Genomic DNA, 24,570 nt, shown 5'->3' with positions numbered 1-24,570 from the left:
TCTTCTCCAGGTTTTTAATTACGTATATTCCTGCGCGTGTAAACAATACGCCAGGGTTATTATCCCCGCTCCAAATCTCCCGTCTTACAGAAAGGGCGTGATGCAGTGCACAATTACAAACCAAATTAGCATTACACCTGGGCATGCTGTTAACCGACCACCTCGGCCAATAACCGATAGTCACCAGGTGCAGATCCGGGAGGGGGGGGGGGGGGGGGGGGGGGGGGGTGGGTGGGGGGCGGATACAAACCCTTCTAGCGAATTTTATATTATTTCAAAGTGATTCGAAAATCCAGAGTTTAAAATACTGACGTATCCAGGTGCTGTGTGTTTGTGTGTGTATGTATATGTGGTGTGTGTATGTGCGTGTGTGTGTATGGTTGTGTGTCTATGTATGTGTGTGTGTGTGTATGTGGTGTGTGAGAGGGGTGGGGCATAGAGGCCAATACCGGCCCTCACCTCTTTTTTCCCTCACCACCTTTTATATTTGCCCGTCTCCCCATAACACGACTCGTAAACAGTATGAATGCCCCCTACCATAGAAATCTAGATACGCCAATAGTTGTACATTTTCTCTTCTTTTTTTTTAATAATGTCCGCGTCGGCTTGCTGTATGTGGAAGAAAAACATGCATACTAGTTTACTTTTAAATACAGTAAGTGCCCTTTTTTGAGGTTGTATCCCCACCCTAGAATAAAAACAGAGCCGCCCTACGGTGCACGTGTGTTTCTGTTAAAGATACAATATCGTCTTGCCTTCCTATCAAATCGTTTGCTAATGTAAAGCACAAACACACTTTCACTTTTAAAGCTATTATCTCAATTTAAAAAAAAAATTAAACTCATTTGGAATAGACAACTTACTATACATTAATATTCTTACCAACGTACGCCATTCTTCGATATCGTTTGGAGTTGGGACGGGATATAGCCCAGTAGGTAGAGCGCTCGCCTGAGACGATTGCGTTTGGGGTTGGGACGGGATATAGCCCAGTAGGTAGAGCGCTCACCTGAGACGATTGCGTTGAAGGATAGAACCACACCAGTGGACCCATTTTCTGAGTAGGTTTATCTCCCGTTCCAACCAGTGCTGGTATTTCCGTGGTATGTGATGTCCTGTTTGTGGGAACGTGCATATAAAATATCTCTTGCTGCTAATGGTATTACATTTTGAGGTGAGATTGTGAGTTTATTAAAACCGTGGATATGTTTGTATTTTGTATAAGTAATAATGTTATAATATTTTGAGGTGAGACTGTGTGTTTATTAAAACTGTGGATGTGTTTGTATTTTGTATTTTGTGTGTTCAAGGGGCGGCCAGTGCCCCACGACTGGTATATCAAAGGCCATGGTATGTACTACTCTGTCTGTGGGATGGTGCATATAAAAGATCCCTTGCTGCTACTAGAAAAGAGTAGCCCATGAAGTGGCGACAACGGGTTTCCTCTCTCAATATCTGTGTAGTCCTTAACCATGTCTGACGCCATATAACCGTAAATAAAATGTGTTGAGTGCGTCGTTAAATAAAGCATTTCTTACTTTTTTTTTGTTGTTGTTGTATTCTTCATTGGTAAATGATATTATATTGTGAGTTTATTAAAACTGTACTTATGTTTGTATTTTGCATTAGTAAACGGTCATTATAATACGGTAAGACGAGACCGAGTTTATTAAAACTATACTTTCGTTTGTATTTTGCTTTAACAAAATTAATATCGTTTCAGTATTGTGAGACTGTCCTAATTTAAATGCCACTTACTAATGCAAAATTTTAATACAGTGTTACAGGTACATACCCAAGTTTTTAAACACTAAGGCATATTTTGTTTTACTATTATAGCCGATTTTGGTAACTGAAATCATACTTTACTTAGATTTTATGGTTTAGATTATCAATTTCCGTACATTCGAAGTGTTTTTGGTCTTCCTGGTGGTTTTAATGTCACAAAATGCTTTTCTCATATTTTTTAAAAACGCACGTGCGTCTGATAAGTTTTAGTCTAATTTTTGAGGATATTTCACCATGTCAAAGTCACAGACTCGTATTTCACTCAGTTGTAACTTTATCCAAATGTGTTACAGGTTTGTAGATTAACTAAACCTAGTGTTAATTTTCATGTGTTACAGGTTTGTAGATTAACTAAACCTAGTGTTAATTTTCATGTGTTACAGGTTTGTAGATTAACTAAACTTAGTGTTAATTTTCATGTGTTACAGGTTTGTAGATTAACTAAACCTAGTGTTAATTTTCATGTGTTACAGGTTTGTAGATTAACTAAACTTAGTGTTAATTTTCATGTGTTACAGGTTTGTAGATTAACTAAACTTAGTGTTAATTTTCATGTGTTACAGGTTTGTAGATTAACTAAACTTAGTGTTAATTTTCATGTGTTACAGGTTTGTAGATTAACTAAACTTAGTGTTAATTTTCATGTGTTACAGGTTTGTAGATTAACTAAACTTAGTGTTAATTTTCATGTGTTACAGGTTTGTAGATTAACTAAACTTAGTGTTAATTTTCATGTGTTACAGGTTTGTAGATTAACTAAACTTAGTGTTAATTTTCATGTGTTACAGGTTTGTAGATTAACTAAACCTAGTGTTAATTTTCATGTGTTACAGGTTTGTAGATTAACTAAACTTAGTGTTAATTTTCATGTGTTACAGGTTTGTAGATTAACTAAACCTAGTGTTAATTTTCATGTGTTACAGGTTTGTAGATTAACTAAACCTAGTGTTAATTTTCATGTGTTACAGGTTTGTAGATTAACTAAACCTAGTGTTAATTTTCATGTGTTACAGGTTTGTAGATTAACTAAACCTAGTGTTAATTTTCATGTGTTACAGGTTTGTAGATTAACTAAACCTAGTGTTAATTTTCATGTGTTACAGGTTTGTAGATTAACTAAACTTAGTGTTAATTTTCATGTGTTACAGGTTTGTAGATTAACGTTACAGGTTTGTAGATTAACTAAACTTAGTGTTAATTTTCATGTGTTACAGGTTTGTAGATTAACTAAACTTAGTGTTAATTTTCATGTGTTACAGGTTTGTAGATTAACTAAACTTAGTGTTAATTTTCATGTGTTACAGGTTTGTAGATTAACTAAACTTAATGTTCATGTGTTACAGGTTTGTAGATTAACTAAACTTAGTGTTAATTTTCATGTGTTACAGGTTTGTAGATTAACTAAACCTAGTGTTAATTTTCATGTGTTACAGGTTTGTAGATTAACTAAACCAAGTGTTAATTTTCATGTGTTACAGGTTTGTAGATTAACTAAACTTAGTGTTAATTTTCATGTGTTACAGGTTTGTAGATTAACTAAACTTAGTGTTAATTTTCATGTGTTACAGGTTTGTAGATTAACTAAACCTAGTGTTAATTTTCATGTGTTACAGGTTTGTAGATTAACTAAACCTAGTGTTAATTTTCATGTGTTACAGGTTTGTAGATTAACTAAACTTAGTGTTAATTTTCATGTGTTACAGGTTTGTAGATTAACTAAACTTAGTGTTAATTTTCCCGGGTTGAAACTAGCGTCTGTCCCTTTAAAGTTATAATCTCACCTCGCTAGTTTGTAATATCGTTTACTATGTAAAAGAGGTGTAGCTGTTTTTTCGTATATGTAATCTATGTGAATGCTACGTGTTTAAAACTCTCTCGACCACGTGTGGGAATAACCATATGTTACACACCATTTAGCTATAGGGGCGGAACGTAGATCAGTCGTAAAACACTCGCTTGATGCGCGGTCGGTCTAGGATCGATCCCCGTCGGTGAGCCCACTGGGACATTTCTCGTTTCAGCCAGTGTGGCACAACTGATGGGGAATGGCAGGTGTGTGGCACAGATAACCACACGAGACAAGCACATGTCGCGGTTGGAGAGACAAGGACTGGGATGTGGAGGTGGACAGCGAAAGAAGTTGAAAGATTGGAGGAGTTGCCAGATCGGGAAGAAATGAAATGGAATTCAAACGAGAGAAACGAAAGGGGACAGTGGGATAAAAACAAAATAATAATAATAATAAAACCCCCACAAAAAACATAGGCCGTGGTATGTACTATCCTGTCTGTGGGCTATTGCAAATAAAAGATCCCTTGCTTCTAGTCTGAAAGAGTAGCCCATTGCGTGACGGCAGTGGGTTTTCTTTCTTATTATCTGCGTGATCCGTAACCATATGTCCGACAATATATTATAACCGTAAATAACACATTCCTTCCTTCTTCCAATTAGTTGCAGTTTGACATGCATAATTAAACAAACATTCCTTTCTTTTTTATTGTAAAGATGTCGTTCCTGATATCCCAGCATTCCATATCATTTAAAACACTGTATATTACTATATAATATGTTACAACAAATATTAAGACATGTAATTTTGTCCCATGTCTTGTATAAGCTGTAACATAACACGCAAGGCCTACTTAACAGTTTCCTATCCTTCTGACCTCTTCTCCTATTTCGATCTGCACTGCCGACAGCCATCTGTGTAATTACGCAACCAAGCATAACGCAAGGATCTTTCTGCTTTCCTGTTTTGTCGACTACCGAACACATATCGTTCTAAATATTGCGTTCAAAGATGAATTCCACAAATACAACCTCCATGTGTGCCGCCACCTCTGTGATCACACGACTTAACACAGAAGTGGCTATATATCCGGTGACCGTGACAATATGTTTATGTAACTTTGGCTAACGAGGGCTGGCGATATACACGGCGGTGGGGGGGGGGGGGGGGGGGAAAGAGCTAATGTAGGGCCCCCACGTCCCATCCAAACGTTCCCGCCTTATGCTGGTAGTAGTCGTCTTCGTAATGCAATCATGTGCGGGACGTATCCCAGTAGTAAAGTATTCGACTGATGTATGATCGATTGATCTAGCATCCATCCCCATCGGTAATGTAACAAAGGCCGTGGTATGTACTATCCTGTCTGTGAGATGGTGCATATAAAAGATCCCTTGTTGCTAATCGAAAAAATGAATAGCCCATGAAGTGGCGACAGTGAATTTCCTCTCAATATCTGTGTGGTCCTTAACCATATGTCTGACGCCATATAACCGTAAATAAAATATGTTGAGTGCGTCATTAAATAAAACATTTCTTTCCTTCCATCCCCATCGTGGGCCTATTTTTCGTTCCAGCCAGTGTTCCACAAATTGGTGTAGCAAAGACCGTGGTATGTACTGCCATGTCTGTAGGGTGGTGAATAGTACCGTCGTTCATTGTAGAAGAAACTGGGATCCTGCAACTGAAAGCTCCCGACATTTAAAAACACACATAAACCAGAGGATATAGAGACCAGCAACGAAATGAAGGAGGACACCCACTCCCGAGGGGATCCTTTAAGCTGTATCCTAACCAGACACGAGCGATGCTTTTAGAAATCATTGATTTCAACTGCCGCATCCTGACCTCACGCCTGCGACACGACAGATTTATATCCAATCTGTTTCTCATTGAGACGTGGATCGATCTCACACCGACTGCGCATCAAGCGAGTGCTTTACCACTGGGCTATGCACCATCCTAAACCTCACGCATGCGACACGGCAGATTTATCTGTCGCGCCGCACGCGTGCGGTTGGAATGCGACAATTGAAATCAATAGATTTCTAAAATAATCGCTAGCGTCCGGTTAGGATACAGCTTTACTAGACAATACACCATTCAAAGAGGACTGCCAATCCAGACTAGTTACTGTTTTTTGTTGGGGGGAGGGGGTTCAGTTTGGGATACTTACAAATATTAGGACAACCAGAAACACATCAAATATATAAACACTGATATTCTCAACGAGAACATTATTAGGTATGTAATTTTATAGTTGTTAAAAAGGTACTATTGAGGGGCGGGTCCAGGACATAACTTGGGGGGAGGGTACTACCGGGGAAAAGACCACATGGATCAACTCGTCAGAAGAGCATCCAAAGGGGTGGGGTGGGGTTAAGAAGGGACGTGGGCCACTTGAATATTTTTAAGGATCGGGTTCCATAGTTCCTGTCTTTGAATATTAACAGGGGAAAAGGAGCACTTTAATATTTTTATGGGGCGGGTTCCCCTGGTTCCTCCCCTTGCATCTGCTTAAGCTATTAGCTGGTGACATATTACTATGGTAATTTTTTCTTCCGTTTTTTTTTCTTATAAGAAAACAAATATGACTCTGAGTCAATGTTAACAACAAATAGATGTTATTTTTACTTCTTATCCAAGAGTTTAACAATTATTTAGTTATGAGGTCAGTTTCATAGAAATGAACAAATGCTAAAAATAAATTGACGCGAATACCAAATAGAGTAGCTAGAATTACACTCTAGTGATATTGACATTCACAACAATGTACACATAAATCGATGACGTCATTGGTGACGTCATGCAACAATAATACACAAACATGTTTCTGAAGCACTGTCATTATATATATATTTTTTAATACGTCCTTCTGCGTAAAGTGCACGTCACGTGACACCAATCCACCAATCCGAGTCCCAGTTTAAAAACATATACACAAGTTAGTGATACAAGAATAACAAGGAGTTGAAAAGTCGCCATCGTTCTCTAAAGATTAAAAACAATGAGATGAAGGAAAGAGCAATGTCATGATTTGAAGAGTAAGAGAAACAGGAGGAAGAGGAAGTGTCTAGCAAAAACAATATGGCCGCCAGTCCCTATATAACCTCTCACGAGTTCTGGCTAGATCTCGCGAGATTTGTAAGTGCTAGAGCGGCGTCGATCTTCTTCCAGTACATTTCATCATCATCTTCTTGTCTGAAAAACAAAAATACAGAAATAAATAATATGACATTTATATGTTTTAAATACATGTAGTCTTAATTTTGCATATCTCTGTGTCTCTCTCTTTCTGTCTCTCTCTGTCTCTGTCTGTGTCCTCCCTCTCTCTCTCTCTCTCTCTCTCTCTCTCTCTCTCTCTCTCACTGCCTGCACTCCCTCTCTTTCTCTCTCTGCTCTCCCTCTCTTTCACTCTCGCTATCCCTGCCTCTCTATTCCCATGTCTCTCTCTCTTTGTGTTTTCCAGCCAGTGCACCACAACTGGTATATCAAAGGTCGTGGTACGTGCTACCCTGTCTATGGGATGGTGCATATAAAAGATCCCTTGCTACTAATGGGAAAATGTAGCGGATTTCCTCTCTAAGACTATATGTCAAAATTACCAAATGTTTGACATCCAGTAACCCAATGATTAATAAATCAATGTTCTCTAGTGGTGTTAAATAAAACAAACTTTAACTGAAACCATACGTCCGCCGCCATATAGTCGTACCTAAAATGTGTTTAGCGCGTCGTTAAATAAAACATTCCTGCCTTCCTTCTATATAAAGAAATATGCCCCCCCCCCCTCCCCCGAAAAAAAAGAGCATAATACATTAAAAAAAAATACGGATAGCCTCCAGTGAGGATCGAACTCACGACCCCTGGTTTACAAGACCAGTGCTCTAGCCACTGAGCTATAGAGGCGACGTCAACCAGTGATCTAACCTCGGCTATATTGTGTAATGGTCTGTTTATCGAGATATTTGTTTTTTTTAAAGTTTCATTTTCCACTGTTGAACACAACTGCTTCTCTGGCTAGTACAGTCGTTTTGTGGTAGTTAAATATGATGCGATTTAAAACCAATGTTATTAGTTCTTGGTTGGAATATATACAATTGAGATTATCTTATATGTGTTATTGTGGTCAAGCCAAGGTCTGTAGCTATTAGCACTATTTCATGCCCCGTGGAGCGTTTCACCTATAAATGTATCTTTATTGCTGTTAATGCCGGCGTGTTACATGTCCATTAATCGACAAGTTCATGATAACGGTGATTCTGCAATGTCAGCATTGGGTTTGTATGCAGAGAATGAGAGAGAGAGAGAGAGAGAGAGAGAGAGAGAGAGAGAGAGAGAGAGAGACAGAGAGGGAGACAGAGAGAGAGATAGAGAGAGTTATAAGCTCAATAGCTTAATGCGTCTCCATAATGGATAAAAAGTTTCATAGCCATGCTGGAACATACAAAATTGCATATACCATATCCTTTGATTGACACATGTACTGATGGTGGATGTCTGCTTTTGGGATAACCAGTAATGAACAATGTTTTTTTTTTTTTTCTATTATATAAATATTCATACGTACTTGCTTATTGCCATACTCCGCCTCCTTCGAGCACCAACGTCTACGTCAAACTCTGAAAAAGGCAAAAATAATAATTGGTGATGTGAAGTACACGTATTATGGTCGTGCCCATCTATTATACTTCTAAAGGGTAAGTAATACCTATATATTACTATACACCCCACCTGTACCAATACACTCATTATTTCCCGTCAAAATATACTGTCAGTCTTCAACTCTTGGCGGGGTGTGACACGTAGCCCAGCGGTAAAGCCCTCGCTTGGTGCGCTGTTGGTTTGAGGTCGATCACCGTCGGTGGGCCTATTGGGCCATTTCTCGTTGCAGCCAGTACACCATGAATGGTATATCAAAGGCTGTGGTATGTACTATCCTGTCTGTGGGATGGTGCATATAAAAGATGGCTTGCTGCTAATCGAAAAGAGTAGCCCATGAAGTGGCGACAGCGGGTTTCCTCTCTCTGTATCTATATGGTTTTTAACCACATGTCTGACGCCATATAACCGTTAATAAAATGTGTTGAGAGCGTCGTTAAATAAACCATTTCCTTCCTGGTGCGCTGTCGGTTTGAGATCGATCACCATCGGTGGGCCTATTGGGCTATTTCTCGTATATCAAAAAACGTGGTATGTGCTATCCTGTCTGTATGATGGTGCATGTAAAATATCCCTTGTTACTAATGAACAAATGTAGCGGGTTTCCGCTCTAAGACTACATGTAAAAATGACCAAATGTTTGACTTCCAATAGCCGATAATTAATAAATCAATGTGCTCTAGTGGTGTCGTTAAACAAAACAAACTTCAACTCCTGGCTGCCGTTGATTTCTTAACTTGCTTTCACGAAATTGCCATTTCCAGTTTGAAACACAGATCTCTTCTCTTTGCCTGGGTCTCGTTAACTTTTCCTCGCTCGGTGCGCGGTCGGTCTAGGATCGATCCCCGTCGGTGGGCCCATTGGGCTATTTCTCGTTTCAGCCAGTGCAGCACGACTGGTATATTAAAGGCCGTGGTATATACTGCCATGTCTATGGAATGGTGCATATAAAAGATCCCTTGCTGCTGATCAAAAAGAGTAGCCCATGAAGTGGGTTTCCTCTCTCAATATCTGGGTGGTTTTTAACCATATGTCTGACGCCAAATAAAATGTGTTGAGTGCGTCGTTAGATAAAACATTTCCTTCCTTCCTTTGTTAACTTTTCTGTCTATTGTTATGAAATCCTGTTACTATACACTTCAAAAGTCCGAGGCTACCCATTTGTTTCAGGCCTATGAAAATTGCGAGAACAATAGTTTCGTTCGCGCAAGTCTATTTTTGCGTAACCAATTTTTCGTTCGTGCATTAAATGGGAATTTATTTTTTGTAACCCATAAATGGTTAACACAAATTTTCCAGTCTCGAAGGACTGAGTAGGCCTATCATGTATGTACGTATTATATTCCGGAATTATTCTTAAAAAGAAGGAAAGAAGGAAATGTTTTATTTAACGACACACTCAACACATTTTATTTACGGTTATATGGCGTCAGACATATGGTTATGGACCACACAAATATTGAGCAGTAAGGAACCTTTTATATGCACCATCCCACAGACAGGGTAGTACATACCACGGCCTTTGATATACCAGACGTGGTTTACTGGCTGGGGCGAGAAATAGCCCAATAGGACCTCGATCGATCCCAGTCTTGCAAAGACTAACAGAGCCTCTTTAAGCACTAAAATTGAATATTAAATATAGTTTTCTGTTTAGAACATCAGTGTCTCTATATTCTGGTAAATGTTCAGAATTCATTTTATTTCTTATTAATATATTTTTCTCGTACTTAGGAAAATACCGACACAGATGTTCAGGAAAATAAAATATATTAATATGCAATAAACGTATCCTTGTGATTTAGCGAAAACGATGACTTCTACCAGCAAATGGCTGTTAGGTAAATGTCTATATTTAATCATTTCACGTCAATGTCGTTCGCATTTGAAAACATCGTTGTAACCGATCCACAATACTGACATATTCTGACAAGATGTCAGAAAAAAAACAGAAGAAAAAAAAGGAAAGAAAAAAAAAAGAAGAAGAAATGTCACTGTCACTTTAAATGGCATGACTGGTTTCTGATGAATCATGCGCTTTATAATTCTGTTCTATATGGGATCGTGACGTCACCAATGATCGCCGCGCCCAGGTCACGTGACTACATAAAACAAAAAAACAAAAACAAAAACCCGGAGCCAGGCGGTGCAGTTTTGAGGTCCGATTGGTTTTGAAAATGTCACGTGTGTTGTACATCTACGTTAGGGGCGTTCATTATCACTGCGTGCGAACACTGGCTTTTGTAGTCCCCCTCGGAGAAAGATTAAACTCGTCCCGTTCCTTGATGATACAGCTTGTTCTAAACACGGTCGTTCAATTCGACAAAGGTGAAGGTCACGTGGGGCAGGTGAGTGGCCAGGAAGAAAGGGGGTTGAGGTCAAAACTCACCTCTGCTCCAAGTAATGTTTTAACATTTTATTTTCATGGGGGAGCATGACCCAACCCTCCCCCCCCAAAAAAAAAAAAAAAAAAAATATCCGCCGCAGTCTACAAACCCGACCAGCAAAATGTCCTGCACACGCGTCTATTGGGGGGGGGGGGGGGGGGGGGGGGGGGGTGAGGGGGGGGGGGGGGGGGGGGGGGAAGGGGATTAAGAGGTTGCGACATTTTTTCCTAAAAATATCCCCAAATAGAAAACAACAACCCTAACCCTAACCCTGATTCCTCGTTGCGTGCGCCCTGTTAAGTAACGCTCCCTAGGGAGATTGTGGCATGGGACATGGACAGAACCAGTCAACTTGTTATCGAGTGCTCGAACGTAAACCGGTCTACTGAACGCAACTCGGATACAGGAGAAAGGGGGAAAAAAGGAAGAAACGTTCATTTAACGAGACTCCAGCCCATTTTAAAATAGGCTATTGTAGTAATGTCCTTGGAAGTCACTATTATGGTCTGATAAGGAAGGAAGGAAATGTTTTCTTTAACGACGCACTCAACACATTTTATTTACGTTTTACGTAGAATATATAGTTAAGAACCACAGAGATATGTCTACTTGCAACCAACTAAATGAAAGTTATATATTAGCGGAGAAAGTACTTAAAAATTAATGTATACTACTCAAAAGAATTTAAGGGTCAAACGATATTTTCGACATTATTTTCTGAATGTCAATTATATTAGCTAGACCATAATGTCACGCATGGTATTGTTCCATTTTGACGAAAGTGGGTCTAAGCAACCCATAAATGAATTAAAATCCACTGTTATTGACACTGTCGACTAGTTCTAATGGCGAAAACATGCTTACGTTTGTACGTAAATTAGGGCGAAAGCGAAAGGTCTGCTAAGTGCCCATAACTTGCTTTTTCACAAAGCGCTTCATTTGCACGCTTTGCACGTGTATTCCATGTTCCCAATGCTGAATTTCCGTATAATTGGAGCTTGCGTTCGTGTACGGTGCACACTCCAAATTCGACAATGGTACGACTTCAACTGACTATCGAAGATCGAGGAAGGGCTATTGCTTGGCTTCAGGATGGCAATACGCAAAGAAATGTTGCTCTGAGACTTGGTGTCAGTCAGAGTGTCGTTGGCCGACTGTGGCAACGGTAACCAAGCAACGAATTCTGTTCGAAATCGTCCATGTTCGGGAAGATCCCGAAGCATTACAAATAGAGAGGACCGCTACATCACCAATAATGGCTCTACGTCAACGCACAACCACTGCACGCCGATTACGTGACAATCTGCGGACTGCGACTGGAAACTCGAGTGTCTGATCAAACCATACGCAATCGTCTGAGAGCCAATAATCTACGCTGCCGTCGCCAGGCTGTTCGAACCACCACTCCTACCACGTCACAGAACAGCCAGACGTCACTGGGGCACACTTCATCTGCGGTGGCAACGTGTTCAGTGGGGTCGAGTGATGTTCACTGATGAGTCCAGGGGGTTTAGTCTCCAGGTTCAACGACGGTCGGGTTCGTGTCTACAGATGTCCTGGGGAGCGCTTCGCTGACGTTAACGTTAAGACAACGTCACCGGTTCGGTGGTAGCAGCGTCAAGGTGTGGGGCGGCATCTCTATCCACACAGGACCCCCCCTCTAATGTGGTGGATGGCAATCTGAATGGAATCCGCTATCTGAATGAGATTATCCGGCCGGTGGTTCTCCCAGGCCTTCAGCAGATTGGCGGCGGGGCAGTTCTGCAGGATGACAATGCCAGACCCCACCACGCCAGGGTGGTAACGGACTTTCTCAGACAACAAGGTATCGCCAGGATGGATTGGCCAGTATATTCGCGTGACTTGGCCCCAATAGAGCACGCCTGGGACGAATTAGGCAGGAGTGTTCGGGATAACCATGCCCCTCCCGCCAACCTTCATGATCTGGGTCAACTTCTTATGGCAGAGTGGCAGAGTCCCCAAGAGTTCTTCAGACGTCTGATCAACAGCATGAGGCAACGATGTGTCGAGTGTATTCGCGCCAGGGGTGGATTCACACACTATTAAACGAATGTTCTAATGTGTAAAATCCATGTTTGACAACCTTCAACTTTGACAGCATGTCATGTGACTTTCTTGTATACAGTGACGTTTATTTGTGGGTTTTTGTAAATATGGAACAATAAATAAAAAATTTGGTGTAGTTTACATCATCAATCTAATACACTCTGAAACTTATTTGGTTATAAATTTTTGACCCTTAAATTCTTTTGAGTAGTATATTTGTTGGGAGGTTTTTTTGTGTTTTTTTCGAGCTGAGCTGGGTGGGTCTAGACACTCCTCAACCATTTTGGATCTGATTCAGGTAATCTTTACCGACCTCTGTGGTGTTGTGGTTAAACCATCGGACTAGAGGTTGGTAGGTACAGGGTTCGCAGCCCGGTACCGGCTCAAATGCAGAGTGAGTTCTTAAGGGCTCAGTGGATAGGTGTAAGACCACTACACCCTCTTCTCTCTCACTAACCACTAACAACTAACCCACTGTCCTGGACAGACAGACCAGATAGTTGACGTGTGTGCCCATGACAGCGTGCTTGAACCTTAATTGGATATAAGCACGAACATAAAGTTGAAATGAAATGAAATGGTAATCTTTTCTACAAGAAAAAAAAGGTGTCCACCCTGGTCTTGCACTCAACTCGATATCTAAATCTTTTTATTCAATCTGCGCCAGTATCTTTCTCTCTCTTTGTCCATTCGTGTTTCAACTCTTGAAAAAAAGACCAAATCTGTTTGATAGTCTTACTTAACTTCCACACGCAAGATTTCACGGGTAAACAAACGAGACAAAACCGGTTTTCAGCTGCAATTGACAACGTTTTAGCCCAAGGTAATAAAATACATGTCTTGTGACCATTCCTGACATGTACCGTGGTTTATATAGCCCTTATAGGAGAAGGGCACTTACTTCTCCAACAGTGTCGCCTGTTACCAGGAGTGGGTTCAAGGTGGGGTAGGTGGGTTATGGGCGCATAGCCCCTTTTTGTGGTAAAACGTACACTACGTCTACTTATCACTATACATACAAAGGAAAAGAGAAAGAGAAAGCGAGTCAGGGATAAAGAGACATCCGCCTCAGACAGACAGAGACAGAGAATGAGACAGAGAGAAAGAGACGGAGTGAGAGGGACACAGAAAGTGTGTGTGTGTGTGTGAGAGAGAGAGAGAGAGAGAGAGAGAGAGAGAGAGAGAGAGAGAGAGAGAGACCCCGAGACATACAGATAAATATGAGAGGGACGAGGAAGATGGAGAAGAGATAGAAAGAAACACACACAGAGAGAGAGAGAGAGAGAGAGAGAGAGAGAGAGAGAGCGAGAGAGCGAGAGAGAGAGAGAGACTTCATTGGCTACTCTTTTCGATTGGCAGCAAGGGATCTTTTATATGCACCATCCCATAGACAGGATAGCAATTACCACGGCCTTTGATGTACCAGTCGTGGTGCATTGGCTGGAGCGAAAAATAGCCCACCGACGGGGATCGATCCCAAACCGACCGCGCATCAAGCGAGCGCTTTACCACTGGGCTACGTCTCACCCAGAGAGAGAGAGAGAGAGAGAGCGAGAGAGGCAGACAGAGATGAGAGAGAGAGAGAGAGAGAGAGAGAGAGAGAGAGAGAGAGAGAGAGAGAGAGAGAGAGAGAGATAGATAGATGTTTTATATAACGACGCACTCAACACATTTTATTTACGGTTATATGGCGTCAGACATATGGTTAAGGACCATACAGATTTTGAGAGGAAACCCGCTGTTGCCACTACATGGGCTACTCTTCCGATTAGCAGCAAGGGATCTTTTATTTGCGCTTCCCACAATCAGGATAGCACAAACCATGGCCTTTGTTGAACCAGTTATGGATCACTTGTCGGTGCAAGTGGTTTACATCTACCCACTGAGCCTTGCGGAGCACTCAGAGAGAGAGAGAGAGAGAGAGAGAGAGAGAGAGAGAGAGAGAGAGAGAGAGAGAGAGAGAGAGAGAGAGAGAGAGAGGAGGGAGGGAACACAGAGAGAGAATAAGCGAGACGGACATGCTCCTGTTTTTGTCGATACTTATCAACTATAACTCACCATCAAAAAATTCCCTCTGCCTCTCAAGCGGCGACGAATTTGATGACGTAGACATCTCCTCGTAGTCACGTGACCCCAGAGATCCAGACGGCTTCCGGGAACGGGTTGTAGGTACACTCCGTTCCTCTAAGTCCACCGAATGTTGATAATGATCGTTTAAATATCTCTGCAGTATAGTGTTTTTGAATTTCAAATGAGAACTGTATTCATCGGGGACATTAAACGTGAACATAGTATTTTGTCCTGAGAGAGAAGGGCTGTTAGCTCGAGAAGGCACTATGTCGTCCGAAGAAGCTGATTGGTTGGCTGAGATCATTTCTGATTGGTCATTCGGGAATGTAGGAGGGGTCTGGTCACCTGTAAAAGATAAAAAACAAATATTAATATTAAAAATGAAGAAATGTATAAGTTTTTAAAATATATTTTGTTTCTGTTGTTGACACTGTTGTTGTTATTTTCTTTAAGCTGCATATTGCATAACTATAATAATACAAACTATACACAGAATTACAGTTTTAATGATGTTGTGTTATCACCAAGGTCAGCCACTGTATGTCATAACATGCCACCGTGAGCTAGGAAACCATGATCGTATTATTGTTATTACTATGCCGTCCCCTGTTCATTATTAATATTTGTAATATAAATGTTTGATTTGTTACTGAACCACAGAACCTTTAGCACTGTACTAGATGCACCTATGCCTACTGCTGTAAGGACATGCATTTTAACAGTCGGCAGTGCAGATCGAAAGAGAAATGATCAGAACGATAGAAAATTGTTGAAACGGCCTTGCGTATTATATTATTAAATAAGTAAATGATATCATTTATTTATTTATTTTCAAGACTTATTTATTTATTTGAATTTCATTTATTATTTTCAAGACTTGTTCATTTATTTATGTATGTATGTATGTATGTATGTATGTATGTATGTATGTATGTGTATGTATGTATGTATGTATGTATGTATTTATTTATTTATATTCAAGACTCGAGATTCAATACTTTTGTTAACAAACGGTGAAGACGCAAAGCAGGGCACTGAACACAATTATTCTTTGTAAACAAGTCTGAAAGACCGCATTACGTACGCATGCCCCGGTGATTAATAATTCAAAAGTGTCTAACCAGTGAGACAGCAAGTGAGATCTACTTCTCCCCGCCTTCGAGTTAATTGCATACGCTACTTTAGGATAACTGAATTCCCAAACTCCGCTTTCCGGGTCGGCAAGTGCGGCCCTTAGTAATTAACTTACATATTCACGCAACGGCGGAATGATCTCGAAAATAGGACGGGATTGGTGTAACGATTACGGACTTTGCACTCAGTGGATTAATGGTATTTGGTTCACTGTTGGGGTGATGGTGGTGGGAGGTTAGCGGAAGGCAGTTCGTGTGTTTAGCTCAGTCGTTAGAGCGCTCGCCTGAGGTGCTTGTGTCGTAGAATTACCCCCCCCCCCCCCCACCCCACCCTTTTCCCCCTAATGGACAGACGTAGTAGGTTACCTCTAAGACTATTATGTCAGTATTACCAAATATTCGACACCCAATAGCCGAAGATTAATAACTCAATATGCTCTAGTGGTGTCGTTAAACAAATCAAAACTTAATTTTACAGACATTACTGGGGCGTAGCCAGAGAGGAAAAAAACACACCGCCGAGGCAAAACCAGACCTGTAAAATAAATATCAGCGTCATAGGAAAAATAAAATCAATCTGGGGCAATTCCAGACGAGGCAAGCGCCTCGTCTGCCTGCCTCATGCTGGCTACGCCATTGCATTAGGACAGCCACAAAGCACAGAGAGATGCATTTTACAAGCAAGGAACTGTACGTTTCAACCACGAACTATTTGACTGGTATCGTGGTTGGCTGGTTGATTGACCTCGGTGGCGTTGTGGTTAAGCCATCAAATTTAAGGCTGATAGGTACTGGGAAGCGAACCTGGTATCTACCAAGCTTAATTCCAATGGCTTAACCATTACACCAATATGACAGGTAACTGACTTGGAAAACAACAAGAAAGCCATTAAGAACATCACAGGTGGTTAACTGGTATCGCGTACAACTGGAAAGGTAGACGCCCACTTATGCTAATAAAGAAGTTGGAGTGGGCCATTAAAAAAAAAAGGAGCTAATTAGGGGAGATAAGTGCAGGACGTTCCGTTCAGCAGCCTGCGTACAGCCTGATAAAACCACGGTGGTCGTAAAATTAGACTGTTTGGCGCTAATGCAGAAATTAAAGCAAGTTTTATCACACAGAACAATGTTAGTACATTCGCCGCAGATATAATAAGCTGGCACAATTTGCTGGATAGCACAGGTACAAAGAGTGAGGTTGGTGTTGGTGGTGGTGATGGTGGGGGAAGGGGGGTCAGAAGGTAGTTTGTAGCGAAAACCTGTGGCTACAAATTCTACAATAGAATGAATAATGATGTTACAGGAATAATGTTTTAGTAAAAAGGATTTACTTTAGACAAGGATTAATTAGGAAGTAAAAGTTGAAAAAATAAGAAAAAATACATTAACCCCTCCAACCCCACCCCCCACCCCAAAAAAAAACAAAACAACCTAAAACAAACAACAACAAGCCCCCCCCCCCTCCCCCCCAAAAACCCCACCCACCCCCCCCCACCCAACCCCCCCCCCCCCCCCCCCCCCCCCCAAACAAAACACAAAGTATTCCCTTTTTTGTAGGACATCCGTAATAACCATGTTTCAAAATGGTGCCGGAAAAGGTACGTAGCAATGTTTTAATAGAAGGAATCATGCAGGAGCAGAAAGAATAATATCGGAATAAAAAGAATACCGTTTGAGGAGGCAAACATTTCCTATTTAAATTTTTTTTTTTTAAATGTAATCGATTTTTTTTAACCACATTTCAAGATGCCGCAAAACTCTTTGAAACTTTGGACCCGCGCCTGACGTAGCACGTATACCGGTGCCGTTTTGACACCTGCGGAGAAAGGTATGCCGGTAATAGAGAGGCTAACCTTTCCCTGCCTACCCATTCTGACAGGTGTTGAATGCCGTGACGTCACGTAACCCTCTCGTCACGAGCGTCAAGTTGAAGTTCGACTTCAAGTTGAGGTTCGAGTTCAAGTTCTTTATTTGCTTTGAGTTTGCCAAGTCGTCAGTTTTGTAGATAACGTAATACCACGCACACAAATATACAGCATGTGCATATACAAAAACAGATGGTGGGCGTGGTTTAACGAAATAAATATAATCATGTACACGTAAAAAGTTGTATTTCTGATATTAGGTGTAATATACTGAATAACAAAAGAGATATATATTAAAGAGAGAGAGAGAGAGAGAGAGAGAGAGAGAGAGAGAGAGAGAGAGAGAGAGAGAGAGAGAGAGAGAGAGAGAGAGAGAGGGGGGGGGGGGGGGGAGGAGAGTCAAAATGGGCTTATAATGGTCACAAGTCTTTGATAACTTTAATAGACGAAAAACCTTATAGTTTTAAATACATTTTAAAAATCAAATTAACATTCGCGTTCTTTATGTTATTCAGTATACATGTATAATGTTCCTGTAGTAACTACATGTAACGTCAAGGTTTAATCAAACGCATTTCCCTCGGTTATTCAGTTCCTTATTACAACCAGTGGTTCACAACTGTAGTCTATAAACGATAAACACTTGGCCGATTATAGTAATACATTTCTGTATATTTATTAATATTACGCATATAGTTGTATTGCGGACACCTGATTATAACGTGGTTTTCGTCTTCTATGCTCAACAAAATTAATCAAGTGCCAGTAAGAAGGAAGGAAATGTTTTATTTAACGACGCACTCAACAAATTTTATTTACGGTTATATGGCGTCAGACATATGGTTAAGGACCACACAGAAATTGAGAGAGGAAACCCGCTGTCGCCACTTCATGGGTTACTCTTTTCGATCAGCAACAAGGGATCTTTTATATGCACCATCCCACAGACAGTTACACCAGTTGTGGAGCACTGGCTGGAGCGAGAAATAGCCCAATGGATCCACCAACGGGGATCGATCCTAGACCGACCGCGCATCAAGCGAACGCTTTACCACTGGGCTCCGTCTCGCCCCTCAAGTGCCAGTAAAAAGGTTAAACAAAAACAGAAGTGCTTCTTCCGATGTAAGGTGTAGACGTTATAGCTGGCTCTTAAACTTAATCATTTATACAATAATTTAAAGAAAACAAAATCACAAGTATCGTTCAAGGGCGGATCCAAGGCAGGGGACCAGGGGGACCCGCCCCTCCCCCTAAAAATAATAAAGAGCTCATCTTCTAAGAATTTATTTACAATTTTCCTTGAAGTGCCCTTTTCAGGGAGTTGCTCCATGTGCCTTTCTACCCATGGTCCCCTCCCTAAAATGCTTCATGGGTCCGCATAACGAATCTTAGCAGAATGCAAATTTCGGTAGTTTTTATAAATGCATGAAAAACCGCGGGTCATGGGTCACATTTCACTGAACCAACGTTTAGAAGTAAAGTTAGCCCGAGTACTCTGCCGTTCAAGAGCTAGACGGACATTTGGACGGTTATGATCGTCCTCTGCCGTTAGAGATAACTGTATAGCGAAAACACGGAATGGCTGCCTATCACAAAGTAGTCAAAGATCCCCGCTCAAATACAATAGCTCTATGTTTGAAGCTAAATACCACTACGTTTATTATTTTCGAGTTCGCCTATAACAAATATTTCACATATTTATCACTAATACACACACTACAAAAATATACTGGACCTTAGTTAGTTTTGTTGAGTATAGAACATTAGCATTAAACAGTGAGTGGTAGATTTGGGATCGATCCCCGTCCGTGGGCCCATTGGACTATTTCTTGTTCCAGCCTGTGCACCAAGACTAGTATATCAAAAGCCGTAGTATGTGCTATCCTGTCTGTGGGATGGTGCATATAAAAGATCCCTTGCTACTAATGAAAAAATGTAGCGGGTTTCCTCTCTAAGACTGTCAAAAATCACCAAATGTTTGAAATCCAATGTGTTCTGGTGGTGTCGTTAAACAAAAGGCATTGTGATAAAAAACCAACAAAAACATCAAAAACAAAACACACTTAAATAAAATGACATTAGGAAATAAGAACCGGTTTATCCTAGTAGCACATGTGGCACGTGCTACGGGCCTCGCGCTTCAGGGAGACCCGCGGTGATGTGTACATTTATTTCCCCCAGGTCATTTTTCCCCTCTCCCCGAGGGGGGTTGCAAAATATATATCCTGGGAAGGGCGCCCTGCTGTTTTTTGTGCTACAGGCCCTGCGGATCCTTAAACCGGCTCTGCAAATAATTATACAAAGTATACATGCGGTTAATTAAAGTTGTTGAGTATACATCATTGGCATTACGCAGTGTGTACACAATATATTCCTTCCGATCTTTCGCTGTTCGGCGAGTTACCCCAATTGACAGGTGTCTTTCGCGGGAAAAGGTCAGACAAGCAACAGCACCACTTTCCCAGAATCTCAAATAACCGAAGAGCTACACAGACAAGGGAGGGAACTGGGAACCCCAACTCTCGGACCGCCCAAAAGCACAACAAAGGGACGAGGTGTCGGAAGAGTTTCGAAAGAAAATAACACGTCCATAGTCTTTTATCTACTAGGTAAAAAGATACGTGTTATCGGGACTGTTTACAAAAGAATACAGCTAATAGATTGCTACATGGAGGGTTCACCTCAAGAAGTAGAACATCTACCTGAGATCAAAGAGGTCATTCACCCCCTCCCTTCCTCCTTCTCCCTTTCTCCCCCTTCCTTCCGCATGCCAGCCTCATCACCTTCGTTTACGATGACAGGTTTAGGAAACTGTGTATTTTCTGGTCTTAAGAAATTTCATAAAGTTTCAACATAAACTATGTGTCCTATCTTCACTTTAATCATAAGAAATTTCATAAAGTTTTAACATAAACTGTGTGTCCTATCTTCCCTTTGGTCATAAGAAATTTCATAAAGTTTCAACATAAACTATGTGTCCTATCTTCACTTTAATCATAAGAAATTTCATAAAGTTTCAACATAAACTGTGTGTCCTATCTTCCCTTTGGTCCTAAGAAATTTCAGAAAGTTTCTACATAAACTATGTGTCCTATCTTCACTTTAATCATAAGAAATTTCTTAAAGTTTCAACATACACTGTGTGTCCTATCTTCCCGTTGGTCATAAGAAATTTCAGAAAGTTTCAACATAAACTATACGTCTTATCTTCCCTTTGGTCATAAGAAATTTCATAAAGTTTCAACATCAACTATGCTGTAGCCCTATTTTCACTTAATTGTAATAGGATAGGCCATGGGAACATTCTTCAGAATATTAACAAAAACCAAACAATTAAAGGGACATTCCTGAGTTTGCTGCAATTATTAAGATGTTATAAACTAACAGTAGTGGCTGTGTATTAAACATGTTTCTGATCGTTATAATATTTGTACTAGGTTAATTTAATTTTATTTCCTGAAATAATTTGTTTCGTACGAACGAAATTATTTGAAGACAAAATCCAATTTGGGCTTCTTACAAATATTAAGACCACCAGAAACACATTGAATATACAGACACTGATATTCTAAACCAGAAAATATATTTAATATGTAAGTTTAATCGAAGAAATATTTTATTAGTCGGAAACATCTTACAATGCAGCAAACTCGGGAATGTCCCTTTAAGTTATTTCTTCCATATATAATGAAGCATCAGTCATCTGTGATAATCTTGTGTTGGTTCTTTTTTGTTTTAAATTAATGTTTCGTTTGTAACAAGTTGTTTTTATCGTTCGGTATCACACATTTGGTGATTCTGATAAAGTCTTAGAGAGGAAACCCGCTAAATTTTTGCCTTTAGTAGCAATGGATCTTTTAGCAGCAAATACCACGACCTTTGACATTACAGTCGTGTTGCACTGGCTAGAATGACAAATAGCCCAATTGGCCTACCGACGGGGATCGATCCCAGTTTGATCGTCCATCAGGCAAGCACTTCACCATTTGGCTATGCCCTGCTCCCTCACCAACCCATCCCACACCCCCCCCCCCCCCCCCCCCCACCGCGAGATAGTCCCTTTAAAATTGGGGGGAAAAAGACGTTACCGTTGCAGCTGTCGTCGTCACAATCCCAAATTGAGTCGTTGGAGCTGACGCTGAACAGCTCGGCGTTGCCGTCAACGAAATTGTTGTACAACTTGATCCGCTGCGCCCACGTCACGTCCGGCGACCGCACCGTGTTTTTGAGACGACGCCTGGCATTGGCGAACCAGTTCGAGACCTGGACCAATGACATGCGACTTCCCGTCGCCAGTGTCATCTTCTGTGATTTGGTTGGATACGGGTTGTCTCTATGGTGATAGAGCCACTGTTTGAGGGGTCGCGCCATGTCCTGTAGTACCTGCCGTTTCTGATGCACCTTGTCCGGAACAAGCTTTCTGGAAAGAAAATAAATAAATAAATAAATAAATAATCATACTGTAACAATAAAATTAAATAATATAGATTAATATAAAAGTGCATTGCGTATTATAGTATAGATAACACGTGCTCAAGATAGCGTAAACGACTTTTAGTTGGGAACAAACACTAAGAAATTATAACCACCACACCACCACCATCATCATCATCATCTTCATCACCATCATCATCATCATCACCATCATCATCATCTGCATCCATTATTTACCTCGTCGAACTCCCTTCGCACCCCTCTAACGCTACCTCACCCTAACCCCCTTTTCCTCGGCCCTTAAACTTGTCATAAAAGATACGAAATTACTGCCGGCGCAAACCGCACTAAAACGTAAGACAACATAAACTTTATGGTACGACTGTTCACAAAGGAAGCTGAGCTTTTTACTTCCCGCGGTTATGGAAGTCTTTTTACGACACGTTTTACTACAAGTGACAATAAAAGCTTGTTTATCCTAAAAAAAAAACAAAAAAAACCTCGCTAGCTGTTGTTTACTTGAGTCTCACTTTTTCTAATACCTCGAAGCATGGATGCCTTCATAAAAAAAAAAAACAATAATTAAAAAACCCACACAAAAAACCCCAAACATATTTGAAATTATAAATGTGCGCTCACCCGGTACGATATGTAGTAACGATTTGCAAGAGAAGACTGAATTCTACGGTTAAAGCGACTGTCACGAATTTACTGTCATTGTAAGATGTTTCCGATTAATAAAATATTTTAACGACTAAACAATTACATACTAAAGTTAGTTTCTTGTTTAGAATGTGTGTGTGTGCGTGTGTGCAGGGCCGCAGCTAGCCGGGGGGGGGGGGGGGGGGGGGGGGAGATCCGAAAAACATTATAGAAACTTAAAGAAAATTCTCTTCTTAACCGTTTAAGGAGTTTACTACTCAGTTGCCCCCGCCCCCTCCCCCCCCCCCAACAAAAATCCTAGCTACGGCCATGGTGTGTGTGTCTGTGTCTCTCTCTATGTGTGTGTGTGAGAGAGAGAGAGAGAGAGAGAGAGAGAGAGAGAGAGAGAGAGAGAGAGAGAGAGAGAGAGAGAGAGAGAGAGAGAGAGAGAGAGAGAGCGCGTGAGCTGAAGTAGTTTCAGAAAAGTCGTACCACATACTAATTACATACTAAAGTAGTGTCGGAAATAGAATAAAAATGATTTTCGTTAATTATTTCTTTCATGTTAAACTGACATGTAAATATTTTGTAAATACCTATTTAATGATACTCTACCTAATTTAGCATTCACTTGTTTTGGCTCTCATCGATGTACAAGGTGGTGTTTACTCTTGTAATTAAAATAAATATGTCAGTAAAAAGGTAATTTGTGACCTTTATTGGAACAGACTATAACACATTTTGATCATATGTGTCAATTTCATTTACCCGTAAACAAACTGTAAGTTAACTGATTATTTCAAATTGCAGCATAAATGATGAATTATGACAAACATATTTATTGAATATAAATTCAACACAAGTACATTCGAAATTTACACAATCTTGCAACCACTTAAAGGTGCTATATCATAGTTATTTGTGAGCATCTGTTTGTGATAAAGATTCTCCAATAAAAATATAATTTCTACTAGTAGATAAAATTATTTCCTATAATCATTTATGGGCATATAGTTAAAGACGTCTTCTTTGAATGTTAAATCAAGAAGTTTAATAAGAAAATGATTTTCAATAGCTGTCATTGTGCAACATTGAGATAGCACCTTTAATACCGGTATAATAGATCACAAACTCAGAATTGTTCTTTACAGTTTTGCTGAATAGTTACTTATAAATGACTACACAGAATTTAGTTTTGGAGAGGGATATAGGGGTAACCCATCATCAGAAACAGTCCCTCACATATTGTACATAACAGCAATGAAATTTACACATGTTGACCAAAATATGTTATAGTCTCTTCCAATAAAGTGCACAAATCACCTGTTTAGTGACATCTTTCTTTGAATTTCAAGAGTAAACACCACTTTGTACATCAATGAGATCCAAAAGAAGTAAATGCTAAATTAGGTAGCGTATCATTAAATATTTACTTGTCAGTTTATTATGTAAGAAATAATCGACGAAAATAAATTTTATTCTATTTCCGACAGTACTATAGTCGCTAGCGACGATTCGTTAACGCAAATCAGCCCGTGTGGCCCAACCTTAACACGTGAGGCATTCCACAGCAATAATTACGGGTCATCATATTTCGTCGTAATTCTAACAATCAACGAACACGATACACTGCCTGTCACATTTGCACGTCCGTTGCGAATACATAATAAAGATGCGGCGAATCCACGATTGTGCAAGAGGAGGTAAGGGTTGGGGGGGGGGGGGGGATTTTCGTC

General features: G+C 40.4%; 1 protein-coding gene and 1 non-coding gene across 2 annotated transcripts in view; both read right to left on the bottom strand.

Annotated features, from left to right (window-relative positions):
• Positions 1-6,181: 6,181 nt before the first annotated feature.
• The window catches only part of LOC121387896 (homeobox protein Mohawk-like), a 53,934-nt gene continuing 35,545 nt past the window's right edge, over positions 6,182-24,570 (bottom strand). The window contains exons 2-5 of the mRNA XM_041519128.1: positions 21,847-22,178; positions 14,749-15,105; positions 8,145-8,196; positions 6,182-6,775 (exon numbers count right to left, since the gene is read on the bottom strand). Coding sequence (XP_041375062.1) covers positions 6,688-6,775; positions 8,145-8,196; positions 14,749-15,105; positions 21,847-22,178 — 829 coding nt within the window. The 3' untranslated portion in view covers positions 6,182-6,687. The remainder of the gene's footprint in view (positions 6,776-8,144; positions 8,197-14,748; positions 15,106-21,846; positions 22,179-24,570) is intronic.
• Trnat-ugu lies at positions 7,411-7,483 on the bottom strand. Its single transcript has one exon. It is a non-coding gene; the product is annotated as a tRNA-Thr (tRNA).

Source organism: Gigantopelta aegis, chromosome 13, assembly GCF_016097555.1.
Source record: "Gigantopelta aegis isolate Gae_Host chromosome 13, Gae_host_genome, whole genome shotgun sequence".
Lineage (NCBI taxonomy): Eukaryota > Metazoa > Mollusca > Gastropoda > Neomphalida > Peltospiridae > Gigantopelta > Gigantopelta aegis.
This window is presented reverse-complemented; position numbering and strand designations above follow the sequence as displayed.